The sequence below is a fragment of the Galleria mellonella genome, unplaced genomic scaffold, assembly GCF_026898425.1.
Source record: "Galleria mellonella isolate WM207_F2 unplaced genomic scaffold, CSIRO_AGI_GalMel_v1 utg117, whole genome shotgun sequence".
NCBI lineage: Eukaryota > Metazoa > Arthropoda > Insecta > Lepidoptera > Pyralidae > Galleria > Galleria mellonella.
The window spans coordinates 1,408,827-1,429,821 of NW_026441980.1; the positions used below are offsets into that span (position 1 = coordinate 1,408,827).

Here is a 20,995-nt window from a genome sequence, read left to right on the forward strand (position 1 = left end):
AGAGAGAACAGCGTCCACTTTAATCGACTTAAATTGATCAATCTGAGAACTGAATCCAGGACCACGTTTACGCAACAAACTAGTTACTGCCGCACCATCGAACTCGTCAGAATAATTTATAGAACATAAAACTATTGTTCTGATGTGTAATGTTGACATTGGCTTTTTACGAGCGAACCACACGCGTGGGCGCCGCCATTGTTATGTTACAGAGTAACGACAGACTTCCCGCCATATTTTTACCTGAACATATTTTTAAACTCATCTGTATCTACTATTTTGTTGTAATCCGATCTGAACTGTTTAAAATATGGCTATTTTTGTTTAGTAGGAAGGAAGTAGTCTGTTTTAATAGATATTAATGAAAGGTAAACAAGTTTGGTTGTCAATCTTCGATTGTTAGTAGTTATACTAGTGATGCGCGAATCGGAATAATTTTGTTATTCGAATTATTAGTAATTACAAATTTTTTAATTCGGCTACTAAATTATTATAGTAATGTACTAATTTTCGTATTCGAATGATTTTACTAATTAGTAACTTATTACAACAACATCCTTTCCTGTATCTGGTACTACCAAGTCCCCAAGTCTATTCCCTGCATCCTCCACTATATTTACTACGTCGATGGTAAATACTGGCGACCAAAAAAAAAATGGTAACGGAATTAAACAAAATAATTCTAAAAACCAGTGATATGGACTTCCACAGGATAACACCTAGTTCAGTAAAATAAATTAGTTTGGTTATAATTAACACAGAAATACTTTAGATGAAATTTATAGCCAAGTAATAAATCACTTTTTTTAAGCCTTTTAGAATGTCAAACAAGTTGCAAGCCCACTAGTATCAAGGACATCATGAAGTATATTTTGTACAAAAATCGTCTGCTTGGGTATCTTTATCCCACTCGTGTTTCTATCATGAAGCAGTCGTGTTAAATTGCTATGTTTAAATTTGAAGGGTAGGATATAGCAGTGAAATTACATGGAACATAGGCCAATCAATAACGCATGTTCATGATACCCAACATGCGTTGCCGTTTCTGAAGACTGAGATGTTACGCGTTTTTACCCTGTAATTTCACTGTCATATCCCACACTTCAAACTGAAGCACAGCCACGCAAACACAACTGCTTCGCGACAGAAATACAAGTTGAACAGGGAGACAATTTGTATACAAAGTCTCTCTCTGGTGAAAAATCGATTAATTATGAATTAATCGATTTTTTATTTGCACTACTATTAAATCTCAGCAGATTGTTTTATGTTCGGATCAATTATTCATTTTTTTTATATTTTTCTTAAGTTCTATTCCACTGCTGAACATAGGCCTCCCCACATAAGGGGGTTTAGCCAATAATAGCCATGTTTGGCAAGCGGGTTGACAACTGCGGCTTAGCTTTCCGCTCCGTTTTAAGAGGGCTGCTACCCATCTCTCGCCCATTATTACTTGCCTCTTACGACACCCACGGGAAAGAAAGAGATAGTCTACCCTATACTGGGACCTACACGACTAATTTTATAATATTAGTAAAGATTATTTTTTTAATATGAATGTGAATCCTATTTCTTATCGATAGATGGCATTTCCATCATACACCAGACTGATGAAGTATCATAATGAAGTTTTTATGACTTCATTTCATTACATCTTTTGACTTCAAGTCACAACTTCTGTGGTCCAGTTCTAATAATTGTCGCAGCAATTTACGAGTGGTTGGGCGTGTTCCAGCTTATCTAGACTTCTAGTGGGCGGTTTCTAGTCATAAGATATATTTATCGCTTTTGTAGTTCGCTTATTTACTTTACGTTTTATTGAACGAAGCTTTTACTACGAATACCGTGATCCAGCGTGGCAACGCGACTGTGTAGTCTGAGAGCCTACTACAAAATGTATTCCGAAATTTCAGGGTCGAAAGAAACATAAATTTGATGTTAAAAGTAAAATACATACCGGTTAAAAATATTAAAATATCGTTCCGTTGGACCTTTATGGTAGGATTTGTAATGAAATATGCATGCAGGCATGATATTTTCAATTTATTATAGTTTTTTAGTTGTATCATAGTATCTAAAACTAAAAGATTAAATATATAACGATATGTATATAAAACTGCAGGTTATATATATATATATATATATATATCTCGGATATCTAATATATAAATATATATGCAGAACAAGCTCACAATGAATACAGACATCCTACTGGTATTGACGATATCGCAATGGGTGATCATCAATGTTCATAAGAACTCAATATATAGGTATCGGATATTACCCATCTGTACCATGGAGGAAGGCCTCCAAGCTAGTACAACCAACGTCTAATAGTAGACGTACACTCGAACCATCTATTTTTCACATCGCAAAATGATCTAAAACAGACGTCCAGACACAAATTTTAATATTGGCGTCCTTCACCGTGACGTTGATAAAACAAACTAAACTGAAATAACTATAGACTAAATAGTATGTAACGAAATTTTACTTACATTAGTACCTAATTCTAACGGCAGGGGGAAAGGGATTGTTAGTAATGGAGACTAAAAATCCTATTGCTAGCAATATAGCCAACCAGGTCGACCTCCTCGCGGTTCTCCCTGGAAACTATCATGGTTAATTCCTGATGAATTCATCATGATGGGCTAACTGGCCTGTTTTCATTCTCACCTATCACCCTTCACTGGTGTTCCGCCAGCATATCCCGTTAGCGCAGGCGAGGTTGCCATTCCCTTTTCACCCATCAAAAAAAATCCTAACGGCAGGATAATTAGCTAAATTACTTATTACTACCTTTTACTCGCGACTTTGTCCGTGACCAGGATAAAACTCACTGACCGGGATAAAACTTTTCATTTTTTCCATGTGACATCAATAAAGCCATCGAATTCATTAACAAAGGCCTTAATAAATTATTTTTGTGAATACCGTGTAATAAGCTGATTTTGAATCCTAAAAAATGACAATATATAGTGCTAGCTCTCTGACATCAGTGTGACTTGGTAGTAAAACACAATCCTAATATTGTAATAGTGGAACTAGTGGAAAGAGTGGGTATTTTTTTTATGGGTAAAAATGGAATGATAACCCCTCCTGCGCTAACGGTCTACGCTGGCGGGGCACTAGTGAAGAGTGATGGATGAGAATGAAAACAGGCCAGTTAGACCATCATGATGAATTCATCAGGAATTAACCATGATAGTTTCCAGGGGGAATCGCTGCTAACTGGTCTGTTTTCATTCTCATCTATCACCCTTCACTGGTGCTCCGTCAGCGTATCCCGTTAGCGCAGGCGGGGTTACCATACCATTTTCACCTATCAAAAAAAAAATACACTATTATACCCAATTTAATTTTTTCGCCAATAAATAAATTTTATTATTTTTTGTGTAGTCTATTTTGTTGTGGCCGCCCTAGACGGACGTATGTTGACCAAATAGGCGACGTGCTGAAGAAGGGCCAAATTAAAAGTACCCGTAACCGGCGAGCGTGTATGAAAAGATTGATGAATGTGGAAGAAGCGAAAGAGGTTTGTTTGAATCGAAGCATTTGGCGTTCCATTGTTACTGCCTACCCTAATGGGAGATAAGCGTGACAGATATGTATGTATATATTGTTATTTTTAACTGAACATATTATAAACATAGTATTGTCCATTCATCTTTTGTGAACACAATTTACACACAAAGTCCAATGATGATAGTAAACATGTCATTAATTTAGTACGGTGAGTATTTTCGTCAAGTGTTAAACGTTCCCATACGTTGCGTACAGTTCCACCATCAAAGGATTCCGTCAATGCTCTTGAAAACGTAATCAATAACGCACTTAAAAATAAGTTATGGCCCATTAACAGCGCGTATTCCGTGTGTTTCTTGTTATGTTACGATAAATAAACCGCATGCAACAATGTTCATTGTCGCGACCGATATAAACGTTCAGGGTTCGCCGTGACGTGCGCACGAGTAGAAACGAGTTTCGTGTGAACATAACGGTACTATTAAACAGTTGTTATCGTTTCGTCTTCATTATCGTATCAGCCGTTTTTGTCCACTGCTGAATTTAGGCCTCCCCCATAAGGGGGGGGGGGGGGTTGATGGATGATAATGCAATGGTAACCCCGCCTGTGCTATTGGTATACGCTGGCACAGCACCAGTGAGAGATGATCGGTGAGGATGAAAAGGCAGGTCAGTTAGCCCATCGTGACGAATTCGACGATAAATCAGTCACGATGGTTTCCAGGGAGAACCGCGTGGAGGTCGACCTGATGGCGTATATTGCTAGCAACAGGGTTACTAAAACCCATTGCTAACAATCCCTTGCCTCCCTTTAGGCACTAGTTTCTCTTTAAAAAAATAGAACCTGTTACTATTATACTAAGCATATGGCTTTTGCTTCAAGATTCCATTCTTTTGGACTGATTAATCATCCATTTTTACAATATTGCCCATACACAAAAAAATCAATTTACGTATAAGCGAGCTATGGAGAACCATCATGGTGAATTCTTGTTGAACTCTTCATGATGGGCCAACTGACCTGCCTTCATCCTCACCAATCATCTATCACTGGTGCCCTGCTAGCGTATACCGATAGCGCAGGCGGGATTACCATTCCATTATTACCCATTAAAAAAAAAACTAGTTTTTTTTTTTTTTTTTATGCAACTTAGAATGGCAAACAAACTGACGGCCCACCTGATGGAAAGTGGTAACCGTCGCCTATAGACATGAGCAGTACCATGGACATAACATAGTATATATACTGTTTCGCCCATGATACCCCCATGCGTTGCCATTCCTGAGGACTCAGGTGTTATTCCTCTGTACCCAGTAAATTCACGCCATATCCCACCCTTCAAACCGAAACACAGCCATGCAAACACAACTGCTTCACGGTAGAAACACGAATGGGACAGAGGTACCCAAGCAATCGACTTTTGTACAAAGTCTCCCTCTGGTAAACTAGTGCTTAAATGAGATAGTTAATATAATTTTATTGCGGTATAACCCGTCGGCAATATTATCAAAATCATTAATATGTCATTTACTAATTAATTAAATTGTTTATTTATATGGAATTGATAGACAGACGAAAATTGGTGGCAATCATGTACTTATTGGCTAGATTCCAATGCGTAAGATTATTTTGAATGTAGAAAAGAAATGACAGTGATAGATTGGTGTTCGGACACAAGAAGAACAATGTGGACACTTAACAAAACATGCAATCGACTGCGTTGTACTGCTAATTGGTACAACAATCACGAACTGTTAAAATGTTTAGTCTATGTGTACAATATTTGGGTTGAACATCACCGGTGACAGATATGGAAGTCAACAACACCTACCTACCTTATTTAAAAGATAATAAATCAAACTCGACGAGTTTTACGTCGGTACGTTTTAGTTTACAAAAATAAACAGTGGCAAAAATTATTATTGTTTAATAATATTGTATTTTTACTTTTTTTTTTATAAAATGCATTTTTTTTTAATGGATGATTATGGAATGGTTGCCCCGCCTGTGCTATCGGTATACACTAGCGAGTTACCAGTGATGGATGATAAATGAGAATGAAGCAGGTCAGTTAGCCCATCGTGACGAATTCAACAAGAATTGTTCACGAAAGCTTCCAGGGGGAACCACGTAGAGGTCGACCTGATAGAGCATATTGCTAACAATGGGGCTGTCAAACTCCATTGCTAACAATCCCTATCCCCCCTATAAAATGCAGTTATTGCACCGACAATAGCAAGACGGATAGTAACATGAGATTCATTACATTGTGTCAATGAGTTAGTTACATGATAGATAAAGATTAGGGTCAGATCGTGGAACTTTAATTTATTACCAACTGCATCCCACGAATTAAACTGTGGTCGTTTAGCCTATAATCTTACTCGGGTAATAAGCAAAAAAATATTCTAACTCCAACTAATAGTTCCAGAAATTTATTCGTTCGTACAAATATATAAACTCTTATTTAGACGTAGGTATATCTACAAAAATTATATAAAAATATATAATAAAAGTTTAAAAATAAATATGCTTAAGACTGTTATTCCTGATAGGAGAGTCAATTACTGTTATGTACAACACAATAGTCAAAATGCCTACATTGTATTAAGTATATGAAAATCTAACATAGAAGGAGATGAATCTACCACCATCACTTCGAATAATTTAATTTTAATGTAAAACCTACCGGTTTAACTTACTTGTAAATATATCGAAAAATAGTCATGTGTGATTGTGATGCGAGCACGAGCCTGACACACTGTTACTGTGTCAGTCTCATGAGTAAGGATCACGAATTGATTCCGAAACTAGTCGAACTTTTTCGATCTAATCACACGTAACTTAAACCACTAGTTATTAAACTAAAATATAATTTGATTTGTTAATGATGTGACCATTATATCGTCAAATTTACATGAACTGTACATATATTATTATATATTTTACACAATAATTATATATAATTTACTATTATTACGATTGCTTGGGTACCTCTGTCCCATTCGTGTTTCTACCGTGAAGCAATTGTGTTTGCATGGCTGTGTTTCGGTTTGAAAGGTGGGATATGGCGTGTATTTACAGGGTATAGAGGAATAATACCTGAGTCCTTAGGAATGGCAACGCATGGAGAGTATCATGGACGAAACAGTATACTGTGCTGTCCATGGTACTGTTCATGACTATAGGCGATGATTACCACATTACATCAGGTGGACTGTCAACTTGTTCATTTATCTAAGTTGCATAATAAAAACCTTGAAATAAATGGTCAACAATATGACCATTATATCCTCAAATTTACATGTACTGGACATATATCATTATATATTATACACAATATTTATACATAATTTACTATATAACTAAATGTAAACATATATTATATGTGCATCTATATATTCTGAAAGTAATCTATTAGATATGTACATTACTCGAAACACATTCATTTCCACGACAAACTTTTGCTCTTTCAAAACGCAGCTCAAATTCGTACCAACAAATAAACACAAGTGTACACCAAGAACAATGTAACAACATCAACAAAACTAATAAATTAAAAAAAATAAAAACGATATTTTAGGAAACTTTAATGTCGGATTTAAACTTTTAAATGTAAAGATCTAAAAGTCGGTGTAATATAGTTTATTTTATTAGACATAAAATTTCATAATATTAATACTGCCTTCTGATACAATAGGCCGTGTGCGTACTCATGCAACCGACGTATGAACTTTCGATAAGTACGCGTAAATTACCGTACAAAAGCATACGAACATATACAATTTCAAACATCTAATTACATATAAACAATAAACTAATCATGGTTAGTTTACTACAATTGTGTGCACTAAAACATATTTTGCTGTGTGAGCCAAAAGCAAATTTATCTATGGAACGATGTTTTTTAATCTACTTACTTCAAACATTCGAGATATTTTATAAATCTTTGTACAAATATTCTATATTGCATTTAACGATTAACTTGCTAAAAATAATTGGTACCAATTAATATAGTTTTTATATAAAATTTTATAAAATTCTGTAAAATTTTATACTTTAATTTATTAATAAATTTAATAATAATTTCATAATAAGTTAATTTAATATTTCTTTAATACGTCGATACATATAAATTAATTTATGATTATTTTTCAGTGCTTCATAACTAATTTGTTAAAAATAATTTTCATTTTATTATAACTATTAATTAAATATTTTTTTATATTTTATTATTACAATATTATTACATAATATTATTATTTTAATAATATCCTATAAAAATTGCATTTTAATATCAAATAGGTAATTTGCATTAAATTCGAACTTTAATATACTTATAATTAAGTAATTTACCGGTATATTTATTTCTCTATCCGTTTGTTTAATTACTAATAAAACGACTGACAGAGAGATTGTTTGAAAGTTTAAACTCTAACGAAGAGTTCTGGTTAATAGTGTATAACATACAATACCTACTTCTAGCGGACGAGACGCGCTCAGCGGAAAGCACATCGATCGATTAGCCACACACATCAACCGAGTATAAACTATACCTGATAACAGCATTTTCTCGGGCAGGGTACCAAATGGTAAATGTGGCTCACCGGTGTCAACGGCGCTGGGATGCTGGACGTCCTGAGCATGCTCAGTTTGCGTCGCTGCTCAGCCGAGAGCGACGCGCGGCGGCTTCTGGCAATTTCATAGTTGGTTACATCAGCTGAGTCGTCGCTCAGGCCGCGGAATAGAGTCGGTCGGAACATGCTTGAGCAGACCAGCCCCGACAGTCCCACTCAGAATTCCACAGAGTTTACAATGTACTTCACGTATGAAAAACTGCCTTAGAAACGGCTATTTCTGAAAAGCTGATTTTTTTTTATTTTTTTCGATAAACGCACATTTAAAACTTACAACTGGTTTGTATAATTGATTGCGTGCTGACTGATATATTTTACGAGTGGTGTCACATAATAAAATGTGATGTTTATATATATATATTTGACTTTACATATATACGAATAGTATAAATCAGTATAACAAGTAGAGATGTAAATGTGTGGAAATCTACTAATGTACCTCATCATCTTCGTACCCTTATCTGAATTGTTTATTTAACATCGGCGTAATGTATTTTTATCTTCCATTCTTCTCCCACATAGTCCAACCATAACTTTTTACTCTTAGGTCTTCCTCTGCCCTTATACCACATTCTTATACCACACTCATACCTAATACATTTCTTAAAATTTGCTCCTCATCTCTTAACGTTTAGACGACGGTAACTCCTTAACCTTTCTATCAAAAGATCATGGTCCTTTTTTAAAAAAAAAAAAACAATAACGGTTAATAATCATTGTGAAACCTCTTTTTTTTATACCACAGAGGTGGCAATCAACCATACGGCCCACCTGATGGTAAGCGGTTACCGTAGCCTATGAACGCCTGCAATACCAGAGGCATTACACGCGCGTTGCCAACCCTGAAGAAACCTCTCTACCCCCCTCTTGAAGAACCCCATGCTGTAGTCCCTTGGGAAAACCTCGGCAGAGAGCTCATTCCATAACCTGAGTGTTCGTGGGAGAGAGCATCTCTGAAACCGCGTTGTACGCGACCATTTAGGCTGTAAGGTACGAGGGTGAACTCCCTGTCGATGGCGAGCCGTACGATGATAGAAGGTGGCCGTAGGCCTCTTAAACATATTGTCTTAACTCGTCCTATTTTCCTAGTGTACTTATGTACTATTACTGGGTTACAAATTGATCTCTTTCTACTAAATACTTCCGACTCTTCATCGTCATCATTCTTCCATCTAACCAAGTATAAATGCAAATATTACTACATCTTACTAGAGGGAGACTTTGTACAAAAGTCGATTGCTTGGGTACCTCTGTCCCATTCGTGTCTCAACCGTGAAGCTGTTGTGTTTGCATGGTTGTGTTTCGGTTTGAAGGGTGGAATATGGCGTGAATTTACTGGGTACAGAGGAATAACACCTGAGTCCTCAGGAATGGCAACGCATGGGGCGTATCATGGGCGAAACAGTATACTCTGTTATGTCCATGATACTGCTCATGTCTATAGGCAACGGTTACCACTTTCCATCAGATGGGCCGTCAGCTTGTGTGCCATTCTGAGTTGTATAAAAAAAATCTAATTGCTTACCAATTTGCAACATAAAAATATACAGGAGACTAGATGTTCAAAGATCATAATCTTTGTTACGAACAAAAGGTGCCCAGTTTCCGAGATATGCACAACAATACAAACATATCTGGCCCTAATTGGGCCACGAGCGAGATCTTTATTTAACCCAATCTTCAATATACACAGATGCCATATAAATCATGAATTGTGTTAACAAATTGATTAAAGAGTTGCTAACAAATGTTACGTGGCCTAATAATTTTTCGTGTACATATATGATGATAGTTGTAAATATCATAAGGCCAGCCTGATGATAAGTTGTTTTTAAGTACTTATGTATGTTTGCGAAAGCAGGGATGTTACTTATATATGGTGTGAACTTATTACTTGAAGATACAATATAGTTTTTTTTTTTATATATATTTATATTTAGAGGTAAGTTATATGTTTTAAAAGGTTAAAATGGAATGGAAAGCTCGCCTATGCTATTGATCAATGCTAACGAGGTACTTGACAGTCATAATGAAGACGAAAAGATAAACATAAAATCAGGGCATTTGGCCACGAAAAATCCAAGAGGAATTAACCACGATGATGTCCAAGGAGACCGCGTAGATGTTGAACATTTAGTTTAGTTTACTTAACTTTTTTTTTTTTAAACCTGAGAGTAGCTAGTAAGCTATGGGGAATTAGTACTGATAATCCTCTTCCACTATAGATGATATATTTATTCTCCATTACGATATAAAGATATGATATAACACTAAAACCCATGGTATAGTGTTAGATCGTTTATGTCCTAATTCAAAACTAGCCGCAAATAAACCCGCACATGTATATAATTAAAAAAATAATAATTAAAAAACACGCAAATAAATAAAAATTAAAAAAGCTGACTTCATTTGTGGCAATATTGGTTATTTTATTTTGAAGACTAAACTACAGGATCGATTTTGATGAAATTTCTATGGGACCAATCTGTAAGTATATCTTTTCAGATAAAAAAATGATTTTCCAGATCTGAGGGTCTACCATGAAATGTTTTCCGAAAATTCGGGGCCGAACGAAACAAAAATTTGATGTTAAAATTACATAACTACACGTATCGTTTAAAAATATTAAAATATCGTTCCTTTAGACTTTTATGATAAAGTTTATTACGAACAAAATATTAAAATGTTTGTTTTTCCATTTCAATAACCTTTTGTGTACAATAAAGAATTAAAGAAAGCTTCATTTACTGGGCCGATTTCGGTACCAACAAGAACACGAGACTGAGTCCGAAAATTAGGAATCACATTTCATGGTAGACCCCCAGTTTACAACTGGCGAAGTTATGAAGTAATAAACATAGACAAGTACAATTGATTTGAGAACCTCTTTCTTTTTGAAGCCGGTAAAAAGCATAGTTTCGTTTACATTCATACAAACATAAAACCCGAAATTTACTAGGTATTTAAACTTTGCTAAAGTAAGATTACATGACCTTTTATGCCTACGATATTTCAAGTTAAAATAAACTATATGTTTACTGTGATATCCCAATTGCTCTATTATTGATTTTTCAATGAAATAAATAGATATATGTAATAACTATAGAAGGGTAGTGGGAAAGGGATTGTTAGTAATGAGGATCTGACAAACCCATTGCTAACAATTTACCCTATCAGGTCGAACTCTACGCGGTTCCCCCTGGAAACCATCTTGGTTAATTCTTTTTGAATTCGTAACAATGGGCCAACTGACCTGCTTTCATCCTCACCTGTCATCTCTCACTGGTACTCTCACCAGCGTATACCGTTAGCACAGGCGGAGTTACCATTCCATTATCATCCATTAAAAAAAAAACTATAGAAGGGCTACAGGAGAGTAGCAAAGTAATTAGATAGGTAATTAATTTAATTTGTAATTATTCATTAATTGTAATTTGTATTTTTATTATATTATTAATGTTATGTTAATTAAATCAGCTTTTCAGGAATGACCATAATATTTTTACAATATATATGTATTTTATTAATTTTGAAATTTTATAAAACGACATAAAAAATAATTTCTGAATTTAATTTAGAAAAGCGAAATTTAGAAAAAAAAAATCCCTTTTACAGACATGAATGGGTACAAAATCACCTTTTCCTTTCCATTATCTCGAAATCCAATTATAACAAAGAATAAACTTCAATCAGCACACATTCTATTTTGAACGCATTGTGGCGTCACAATAAATAATGCCATAAATGCATTTACAGCTTTATTGCACCGTATTATGGATTGTGGAATGGTTTTTGAAATTGCGCGAGAGTTACGGCCGCGCGGGAGTCACGCGCGGTCCGGGAAAAAGTCACGAACTGAGGTATTTCGGCTGAGACAGGTCTACGAATCCGTTGACCGTCCGCCAGAATGTTGCACAATTATCTATCTGACATTTAAAATCGGATCGAGAGCTCAACAGATATAAACGGTGCACTGTCCTGTCTGCATCCCTGGTCCCAAGTTGTATTTTCACCCGACTGCCAAAGATTAAAGAGGGTGATGATTTTGAACAGCAAGAAACGATCGTATAAATTATATTTTTATAGATTGAAATTAATATTTTATGGTAAATAATATGGCTGTATAATATTGATAGAGTGAAGAAGCCAACAAAGTGATTTTTGTAACAATGAAATTGGGATCAAGTAGAAATCGTACTTAAGCTTATGTTTATCAAATTTTCGTCGTACATTTCGCGTCGCAAATAACTTTGATCTGCATAGGCGTCTTCTTTTGTCCCACACGCATAAATTAAATTAAGGCCGGGTGAGCTGCGCCCACTGGAATTCTCTTGTGCCCACCTCAGAATAAGAGTGGAGTTTTGGATTACAAAGGGATATAACAAATCATATGTGCCTATCTTTTTAAGGAGCCGAGCTCCCTCTATTACCGAGGATACATATATAAAATTATCTATATGGATAATTTTAAATATACTCACACACACACACGTGTTTCTGCAGCTAAACAGTCGTACTTTCAGGGTTATGTTTCGATTTGAAGGGTGGAATGTAGTAGTGAAATTACACTGTATTATAATTAAGATCGTGATCCACAAAATACCGACAAATTTAGCAATTTTGGCAAAGGCAATTATATTGATTTATAAACTAAATCAATCTAGACCAATCTGTAAGTATATCCTTTTAGATAAATAATAATTTTCCAAATCGGTTTACAAACGACGGAGTTAAGAGGTGACAAAAATCTTTATGAGGTGAAAAAAAAAAACCTAATTGAAAACCTTCTTCTTTTTGAAGTCGGTTGAAGACATACAACCTTAAATCTCAAAAATAATAATGCATGAGAAGTATTTACCTCGGATTTCACAATATAAATCGTGTCGAGCTAAAATTGTGACAAAGCAATCTACGGATAAAATAGAAGACTATTATATATTTTACTACCTGTATCCTGCAGCTTCGCTCGCCTTTATCTTAGTTTATAAAGTACCCTGTATGACAAGTTAAGATGTAATTTACCAGTATACCAAATTCCATTCAAATCCATTCAGTATTTTGTACGTGAAAGAGTAACAAACAAACCATCCAAACTTTCGCACTTATAAAATAATGGGATCAGTTGATATTTGTTAAAAAGCTAAGCGATTCTGACAGGGGAAAATAAATTAAATTTCTATTTTAAATTCAGTGGTAATTTGGCAAGTCGTCGTGTGTTTGTTGACGCCGTGTGTGTACTCTGTCACATAACTGAGCGGGTATCTTTCACGTTATTGTTATTATATATAGGTACTATATATATATACAACATTACGATCTCTATGGGAATCGTTTATCGTAATTAATCAGTGTAGTTTTTTTTATATAACTTAGAATGGCAAACAAGCTGACGGCCCACCTGATGGAAAATGGTAACCGTCGCCTATAGACACGAGCAGTACTATGGACATAACAGAGTATACTGTTTCGCCCATGATACCCCCCATGCGTTGCCATTCCTGAGGACTCAGTTGTTATTCCTCTGTACTCTTTAAATACAAAATCAGGACTGGACGCGATGAAAAAGCCTTTGCAAAACTACACGGTGACCTCGTGTAGTCCTGGCGAGACCACGATGTGGTGCAATCAACGTCGAAATGTCGACAATAAAGAAGTAGGTAGGTACTATTTACCTGTAAAGGTTTTTACATCACCGACCCGATTGTGTATTTAAAATATTAAAGATATATTTTTTTTTACAGCTATAGGTATAGGTACAGTTGAATTCAAAAATATTGCTCCATAGTATAGTTGATGTGCTTCTAATGTTTTTATAATCTTATATATAAAATTCTCGTGTCACGGTGTTTGTTACCAAACTCCTCCGAAACGGCTTTACCGACTTTTATGAAATTTTGTGTGCATATTGGGTAGGTCTGAGAATCCGCCAACATCTATTTTTCATACCCCTCAATGATAAGGGTGACCCTCCCGAAATTTTTTATTTTTTTATTTTTTTAACAAATTTTTCCATTTTTATTTTATTATGATTTAACATAAAAAAATACACACAACTCTAAATTTTCATCGTTTTACGATCAACCCCTGTATTTTAATCGCGATTTTTATATTTCGCAATAAGTAGTAAAACAACGTTTACGGGGTCAGCTAGTAATAGTATAGATTACTAAATGCTTCGTAAATACGAAATAAAAATACAAATATGTAACTGCAATACTGCTTAGGTACAACTATATTGTGTAGAATTCTGATAATGCATACTAAATAAGGAAGTCAATTAATATCTAATTATGGCAATGAACTCACCCGTTCGATAGAGGGTCTGCGGCGACGAAAAAAATCCGATACTCCACACAGGTACATGTTTGTGACACTTGAAGGTACAACGAGTTTTATAATGAACACTAATTGTTTTATTTATTACACAATATGCGTATCTACAGTCACTACTATCTTACTATAATATTTGTCTGTGATCAAAATGTTACCACTAAAGAAGGTAGGTATGTATACAATGGGCGTTTTTTTTTAATTTACCATAATACGACACGATGACGATTTTACCGTACCAATATAATAGGAGAGAAGATATACACAAACGGAAATGCCTTTAAATCAATCGACACACTTTCATTGCAAAAAAGAAGTACTCATATATATGTATGTTAATAAAATTGCATACATATCGCTTTTCTAATATCGTGACGATAAAATCGTACGATGTCGTGCCGTGTCACGGGAACAGACGTGATTATAATTATAAAGGCACTAAATGCTCACATGACGTGGCACTACTGACACTACGACTGGTGCTCTTGGAATAAATTGTGTTTGGTCTTTATAGACCTAAGAATTAATAAGTTCACTTACTATACAGGATGCGTCAAATAAATATTCACTTATAATAATTAATATAATATTTAAAATACTTCCAAAAGAAAGAGGCTTTCAATTGGTTTATAGATTGATAGATAGATAGATAGATACTCTTTATTGTTTCCTCCAAAAGATTACAATAGTAAACATATTATAGATACTAAAGAAATACAAGAAATAATCACAATGAGAAAACAATGGGCGACCTTATCGCTAAAAGTGATCTCTTCCAGGCAACCTTTGGATGGAGAGGAGTAATTATAAACAGATTGATTGGAGGCACGATGAATATATAAGTCTATATTTGTCTGTATCTATCATTATCGTCATCATCATATCAATCTTTAACTGTCCACTGCTGAACATAAGTCTCCCCCTTGGGGGGTTTTGCCAGTAGTTGCCACGTTTGGCAGGCGGATTGGCAAACACAGCCAGGCTTTAAAGATTTTTTAAGAGGGACGCTGCTGCCCATCTCTCGCTCTCCCTTAGTCGCCTGTTACGACATCCACGGGAAAGGAAGGGGTGGCCTATTCTATGCCGGGACCACACGGCCACAGTCTGTATGTATATGTTTCTCTAATTCTGTATAATGTGTTTTGAAATGATAAATTTTATTCTCGTCTTAGTTCTGTATTGATTATATCATACATAAATTCCTGGTATGTTTATTAAAACAACCAATTAAAAAAAAATATCAAAATAAACTAATGTTCATTTAAAAAACCTGAACAAACGCCATCTTTCTTACGATGCCGCAAGCGCGTACAGAGGGCCTACCATGAAATGTTTTCCGAAATTTCGGAGCCAAACGAAATAGAAATTTGATGTTAAAATTATTAGTTATGCCGTTTGGAAATATTAAAAATGTTAAAATATTGTTCCTTTTGACTTTTATTTTAGGATGTATGACAAACGAAATGTTAAACTCCATTTATTGGTCCGATTTTAGTATAAACAAAAACACGAAATTGAGTCCGAAATTTAGGAATTTTATTTCATGGCAGCTCGCGCTCAGCGGGCCGAGTCACTCATGATTGAGGATCACGAATTGACTCCGAAACTAGTCGAGCTTTTTCGTTCTAATTACATGTAAGTTAAACTGGTAGTTAATAAATTAAAATGTAATGTGTGCTTACGAAATTTTTAACATTATATTTTTTTTTTATATTTAAAAGTATTAATTCACGCTCCGCACACGCTGTACACGCGGTCAATCATTTAATAACCGCCTCGATCCCGCGCGAACCGAATTTCATTGTTTACAATCGTACGGCGTATGCACTTCGCTATGTAGTTGATAAATTAAGACAAAGTATTTCGATACGGCGTTAAGGTCACTTGTCAATATATGATTACCACCGATGGACAATTACTGTAGGTTCGATTTCACAAATCACGACGAACACTGAAGTGTTTTAACCAACTTCAAAAAAGGAGGGAATTTTTATTCAGTTATATGATTTTTTATGTTTGTTATGCCATATCTGCGTCAGTTCTAAACCGATTTAAAAAGTTCTTTTTTTTTATCTGAAAGGACATATTTACAGATTGATCCCACAGAAATTTTATCAAAATCGATTCAGTAATTTAGTATGAAAACTAAATAACTGGTTTTCCCTCAATTGAAATCAGTTTTTTTCTTGTAAAACATAATCTTTAATTATTCTTTATACTAGAGATTGTTGGCACTTCAAACTTAATACTTATTTTGATTAAAAGTGAATTTTAAATTACTAAATCTAAAATTATTTAATCAAATTTTTCTTAAATATTTTCCGTATAAGAAACGTTCTAGAGTGACGACTCTGTACGGGCAAATGCAGTGTAGGATGACCCCTCACTGGGTGAAGTGACGACCTCATATGCATTGTAGGAAGTCAGTGGAGGCAGATGGTTCAGGATCGTTCCTTATGGTAATCTATGGGGAGGAAAGGATTGTTAGTAGTGGAGACTGAGAATCCCATTGCTAACAATATACCCAACCAAGTCGACCTTCTCGCGGTTCTCCCTGGAAACTATAGTTAATTCCTGATGAATTCATCATGATAGGCTAACTGGCCTGTTTTCATTCTCATCTATCACCCTTCACTGATGCTCCGCCAGCGTATCCCGTTAGCGCAGGCCGGGTTACCATACCATTTTCACCTATAAAAAAAAATACACTAATATACCCAATTTAATTTTTTCCCCAATAAATAAATTTTATTATTTTTTAGTCTATTTTTGTTATTTTTAACTGAACATGTTATAAACATAGTATTGTCCATTCATCTTTTGTGAACACAATTTACGCACAAAGTCCAATGATGATAGTAAACATGTCATTAATTTAGTACGGTGAGTATTTTCGTCAAATGTTCACTGGTGCTCCGCCAGCGTACCCCGTTAGCACAGGCGGGGTTATCATACCATTTTCACCCATCAAAAATAATCTATGGGAGGCGCCAATGGACGAATAATGGCTGAAATGATGATGATGATGACTTCCCATATACAATTTATTTGTAAAATAAATTAATAAATATTTAATACGTAATAAAAATAATCTACTTTGTATAATTGTTGTATCTAGATCGTAGACTTTCCTTACGATAGTCGTCGGTACTGTCCAGACAGTAAACCCTGACTGTCCCAGTTAGTTGGTGTCCAGCCGGTGCCTTGACAATCACCTTGAAATAATTATACCCAGCACCACCACGGAATAGAATTGGTATACCTCCTTTTGTTTCTGCTGCTATGTGAGATATCTAAAATGATATCGGGTCGAAGGTGATTAGGTAATAAGTAATGTAATGTGTAATGGAAGGGATTGTCATAATAGTAACATGAATGATGGTGCTTATTTGCTAGGAATACGCCCTGCAAATCTATCTTCACACCTCCCTCCCTGGAAACTGTCGTGGTTAATTCTCGAAGAATTTTTCACGGTGAGCCGACTGACTTGAATTCATTCTCAACTCATCTATCATTCCTCACTGGTACCCCGTCAATGTATTGTAATACTGCTAGTACAAACGGGGATACCATTTCATTCAGGGGAAGCGATTGTTAGTAATGCGGACTACCAGTCCCATTGCTAGCAATGTATCCTGTCAGGCCGTCCTTCCTGTGGTTCCACCTGGAAACCATCGCGCTGAATTCCAGGTGTATTTATCACGATGGGCTAATTGACTTGCCTTTTTATTCTCACTTATCATCCTTTACTGATGCCTAGCCAGCGTATACCGTAAGCGCGTGTGGGGTTACCATTTCATTATCATCCTTAAAAAAAAAACCATTCCATTTTCATCCTATTAAAAAAAAAGTGGTTAATGTGGGATTTAATAATCTAATATCAAATATTTATTTCGTTTCATCATAGAACATTTCAGCATGATTGTGTAACAAACGTAGGATCTATTCACAAACTTACAGACTTGTTTTATTAGAAAAAAAATGTGTACAAAATATGCTCACTTTGCAATCGAAGGTGCCTTCAAAAAGCACTTGGTGTCCTGTCGATTGTGCTTCATAATCAAAACTTCTTCTGTACACTCTCCTATCATTTCTTCTCCTACTCCCCTGGTAGATATTCTCGAAGGGAGAGCGCATGTATGGGGTTGCTTTTGTAGATGGGAGCGGTTTTGGATACTTGGCCTCATTGAAAATTCTCTGATAGTCTGGTCTATGTATAAATAAATGAGAAAAGCTATATGTTTTGGACATGTAAGTAGTAAAAGAACAAGTATAATCGGATGGTCCACCTCATGGAAAATTACCATTTTCCTGGTGATTATGTTTCACAAAAGAAATCAACTTCAATTGTGAAATAACCAGTTAGCTGTTTAGGTCCCGGTATAGAATGATCACCCCTTCGTTTCCCGTGGGTGTTGTGAGAGGTGACTAAGGGAGTTTATAGTGGAGAAATGGGCAGCAGCGTCCCTCTTAAAACGTCACCAAAAGCCAAACTGTAGTCGCCAACTCGCCTGCCAATTGTGGCAACCACTGATAAAACCTCCTTTATGGGGGCTAGCTAGGGAATGTTCAGCAGTGGAGAGTTAACGGCTGACACAACAACAGTTTTTTTTTTTTTTATTAAAAACTAAACTGCTAAGTTGATTTTGAGTCAACCTGAAGGTATGTATATTCTTTCAGATAAAAAAATATTTTTTGAAATTTTAGAATTCCGCTAAATACGTATTTTTTTTATATGTCATAATGGAATGGTCACCCCGCCTGCGCTAATGGTAGACGCTTGCGGAGCATTAGTGAGGGATGATAGATATGAATGAAAATACAGATCAGTTAGCCCATTGTGATGAATATACCTGGAATTCAGCACAATCGTTTCCAGGGGGGTCCACATGGAGGTCGACCTGAGAGGGTATATTGCCAACAATGAGACTGGTAGTCCACATTACAAACAACAGACATAAATACAAATGTTGGGGGCCCTCCCCCCATTGTTAGTAAGTCATCCCTTACTGGTGCCTCGCCAGTATATACCGTTAGCATTAGCGGGGTTGCCATTCTATTATCATGCATAAACAAAATCCAGTAGCAATTATTGTTAAAAATATTTATTTAAAATTCATATTAAATCGTAACTGATATTTACTCACAATCTTTTCCCTAAACCAAAATTGTGCATGGCCTCATATAAGAAACTTTGACTAAATCCAACTAAAGTATGTTTTACAATGAAAAGTAAAATTAGTGTTATTAGATTTATACACGGTTGCATATTTGTACACAACACTAATCACGCAATTATTTACATCATTACACAACTCTGTTAGAAAAAAGAAACGTACGGCTCATAACAAAAATATTGTTTTATTGAAAATATGCGCATCTGCGGTACTTCTTAATACAATAAGTAATTTATCGCCTTGCGGTTGTTTTACGATCATTTTATTATCGACACGCCTACAGTTTTCCATGTACCTACCAGAAAAAACGATCAAGGTTGCATGATATTTAATAAATTGGTAAAAACTAATTACAGATCTTTTGCATTGTTTTTGCTATTTCTGAATTTTTTGTAAATCCCTAGTAATGTCGTACAGCCGACCCACTACAAATTTCTTTCAATGGCAACCTCTGTGGCATAGTGTTAAAAAATAAGGTTTCGCGTTCGATTCTTGATAGAGGTGAACCTAAACAAAAACATTTTCTGTGGGGAATTTTTTTTTTTTTTTTATACTACTTAGAATGGCAAACAAGCTGACGGCCCACCTGATGGAAAGTAGTAACCGTCGCCTATAGACATGAGCAGTACCATGGACATAATAGAGTATACTGTTTCGCCCATGATACCCCCCATGCGTTGCCATTCCTGAGGACTCAGGTGTTATTCCTCTGTACCCAGTAAATTCACGCCATATCCCATCCTTCAAACCGAAACACAGTTATGCAAACACAACTGCTTCACGGTTGAAACACGAATGGGACAGAGGTACCCAAGCAATCGACTTTTGTACAAAGTCTCCCTCTGGTATTCCTCGTTTACGTAAATTCACATCATTTATAAAAATATAATAGTGAACATTTTATTCGTTTGTATGTCATTGATGTGTATTGTTTTAAATTGTGTAACCAATAATCTGGTAGTAGTTAAAAATTATGTTAAAGTAGGTATACGACCTACTTTAATATATTATTTTTAAACTACATATTATATGTATTAGTATTGTTACATCAAATATGTTTACATTAAAACACTGAGAAAATACTTTAGATAAAAATAAATTGTCAAGAATCTTTTGTTTTTAAAAAACAATAATTTTAAAAATTCCTCTATTATTGGATCCACTAACAAAATAATGAAAATAAAAACAATCTGTAAAATTTCTTTCCAATACTAACGTAGTAGATGTAATGTTAGTGCGCGACAAACAGTAAAAATTCATGAAGTACTTATTTCCATATATCATAATCAAGATAGTTGACCATATACCGCTCCATAATATTTTCT

The 20,995-nt window shown here is 35.2% G+C and overlaps 2 protein-coding genes across 15 annotated transcripts in view; both read right to left on the reverse strand.

The window, feature by feature from the left end:
• Positions 1 to 14,972, reverse strand: part of LOC113510353 (uncharacterized protein ZK1073.1) — a 56,770-nt gene extending 41,798 nt beyond the window's left edge. Inside the window, exons 1-2 of one of the 14 annotated variants that reach the window (XM_052895160.1) lie at positions 14,846 to 14,972; positions 14,470 to 14,653 (exon numbers count right to left, since the gene is read on the reverse strand). In XM_052895160.1, coding sequence (XP_052751120.1) covers positions 14,470 to 14,526 — 57 coding nt within the window. In that variant the 5' untranslated portion in view covers positions 14,527 to 14,653; positions 14,846 to 14,972. Of the gene's footprint in view, positions 1 to 8,082; positions 8,392 to 11,800; positions 12,068 to 14,469 lie in introns of those variants that run through there. The other 13 variants (XM_052895155.1, XM_052895104.1, XM_052895097.1 and 10 more) reach the window with 13 other exon arrangements.
• Positions 14,973 to 17,566: 2,594 nt separating this feature from the next.
• Positions 17,567 to 19,865, reverse strand: LOC113515925 (uncharacterized). The gene is made up of 3 exons (XM_026900219.3): positions 19,641 to 19,865; positions 18,496 to 18,703; positions 17,567 to 17,786 (listed from the first exon to the last, which is right to left on the reverse strand). Exons 1-3 carry the CDS (start codon positions 19,760 to 19,762, stop codon positions 17,586 to 17,588), a joined length of 531 nt encoding a protein of 176 aa, XP_026756020.3. The 5' UTR covers positions 19,763 to 19,865; the 3' UTR covers positions 17,567 to 17,585.
• Between the last annotated feature and the right edge of the window lie 1,130 nt (positions 19,866 to 20,995).

Bases quoted from the DNA above. Each gene is read 5' to 3' on its own strand.
- LOC113515925 (XM_026900219.3), bottom strand. From the start codon at position 19,762: ATGCAACCGTGTATAAATCTAATAACACTAATTTTACTTTTCATTGTA. The intron at 18,704-19,640 runs GTGAGTAAATAT...ATTTATACATAG, and splicing joins TTTGGTTTAGGGAAAAGATT to ACCAGACTATCAGAGAATTT. The intron at 17,787-18,495 runs GTGAGCATATTT...ATATCATTTTAG, and splicing joins AAGGCACCTTCGATTGCAAA to ATATCTCACATAGCAGCAGA.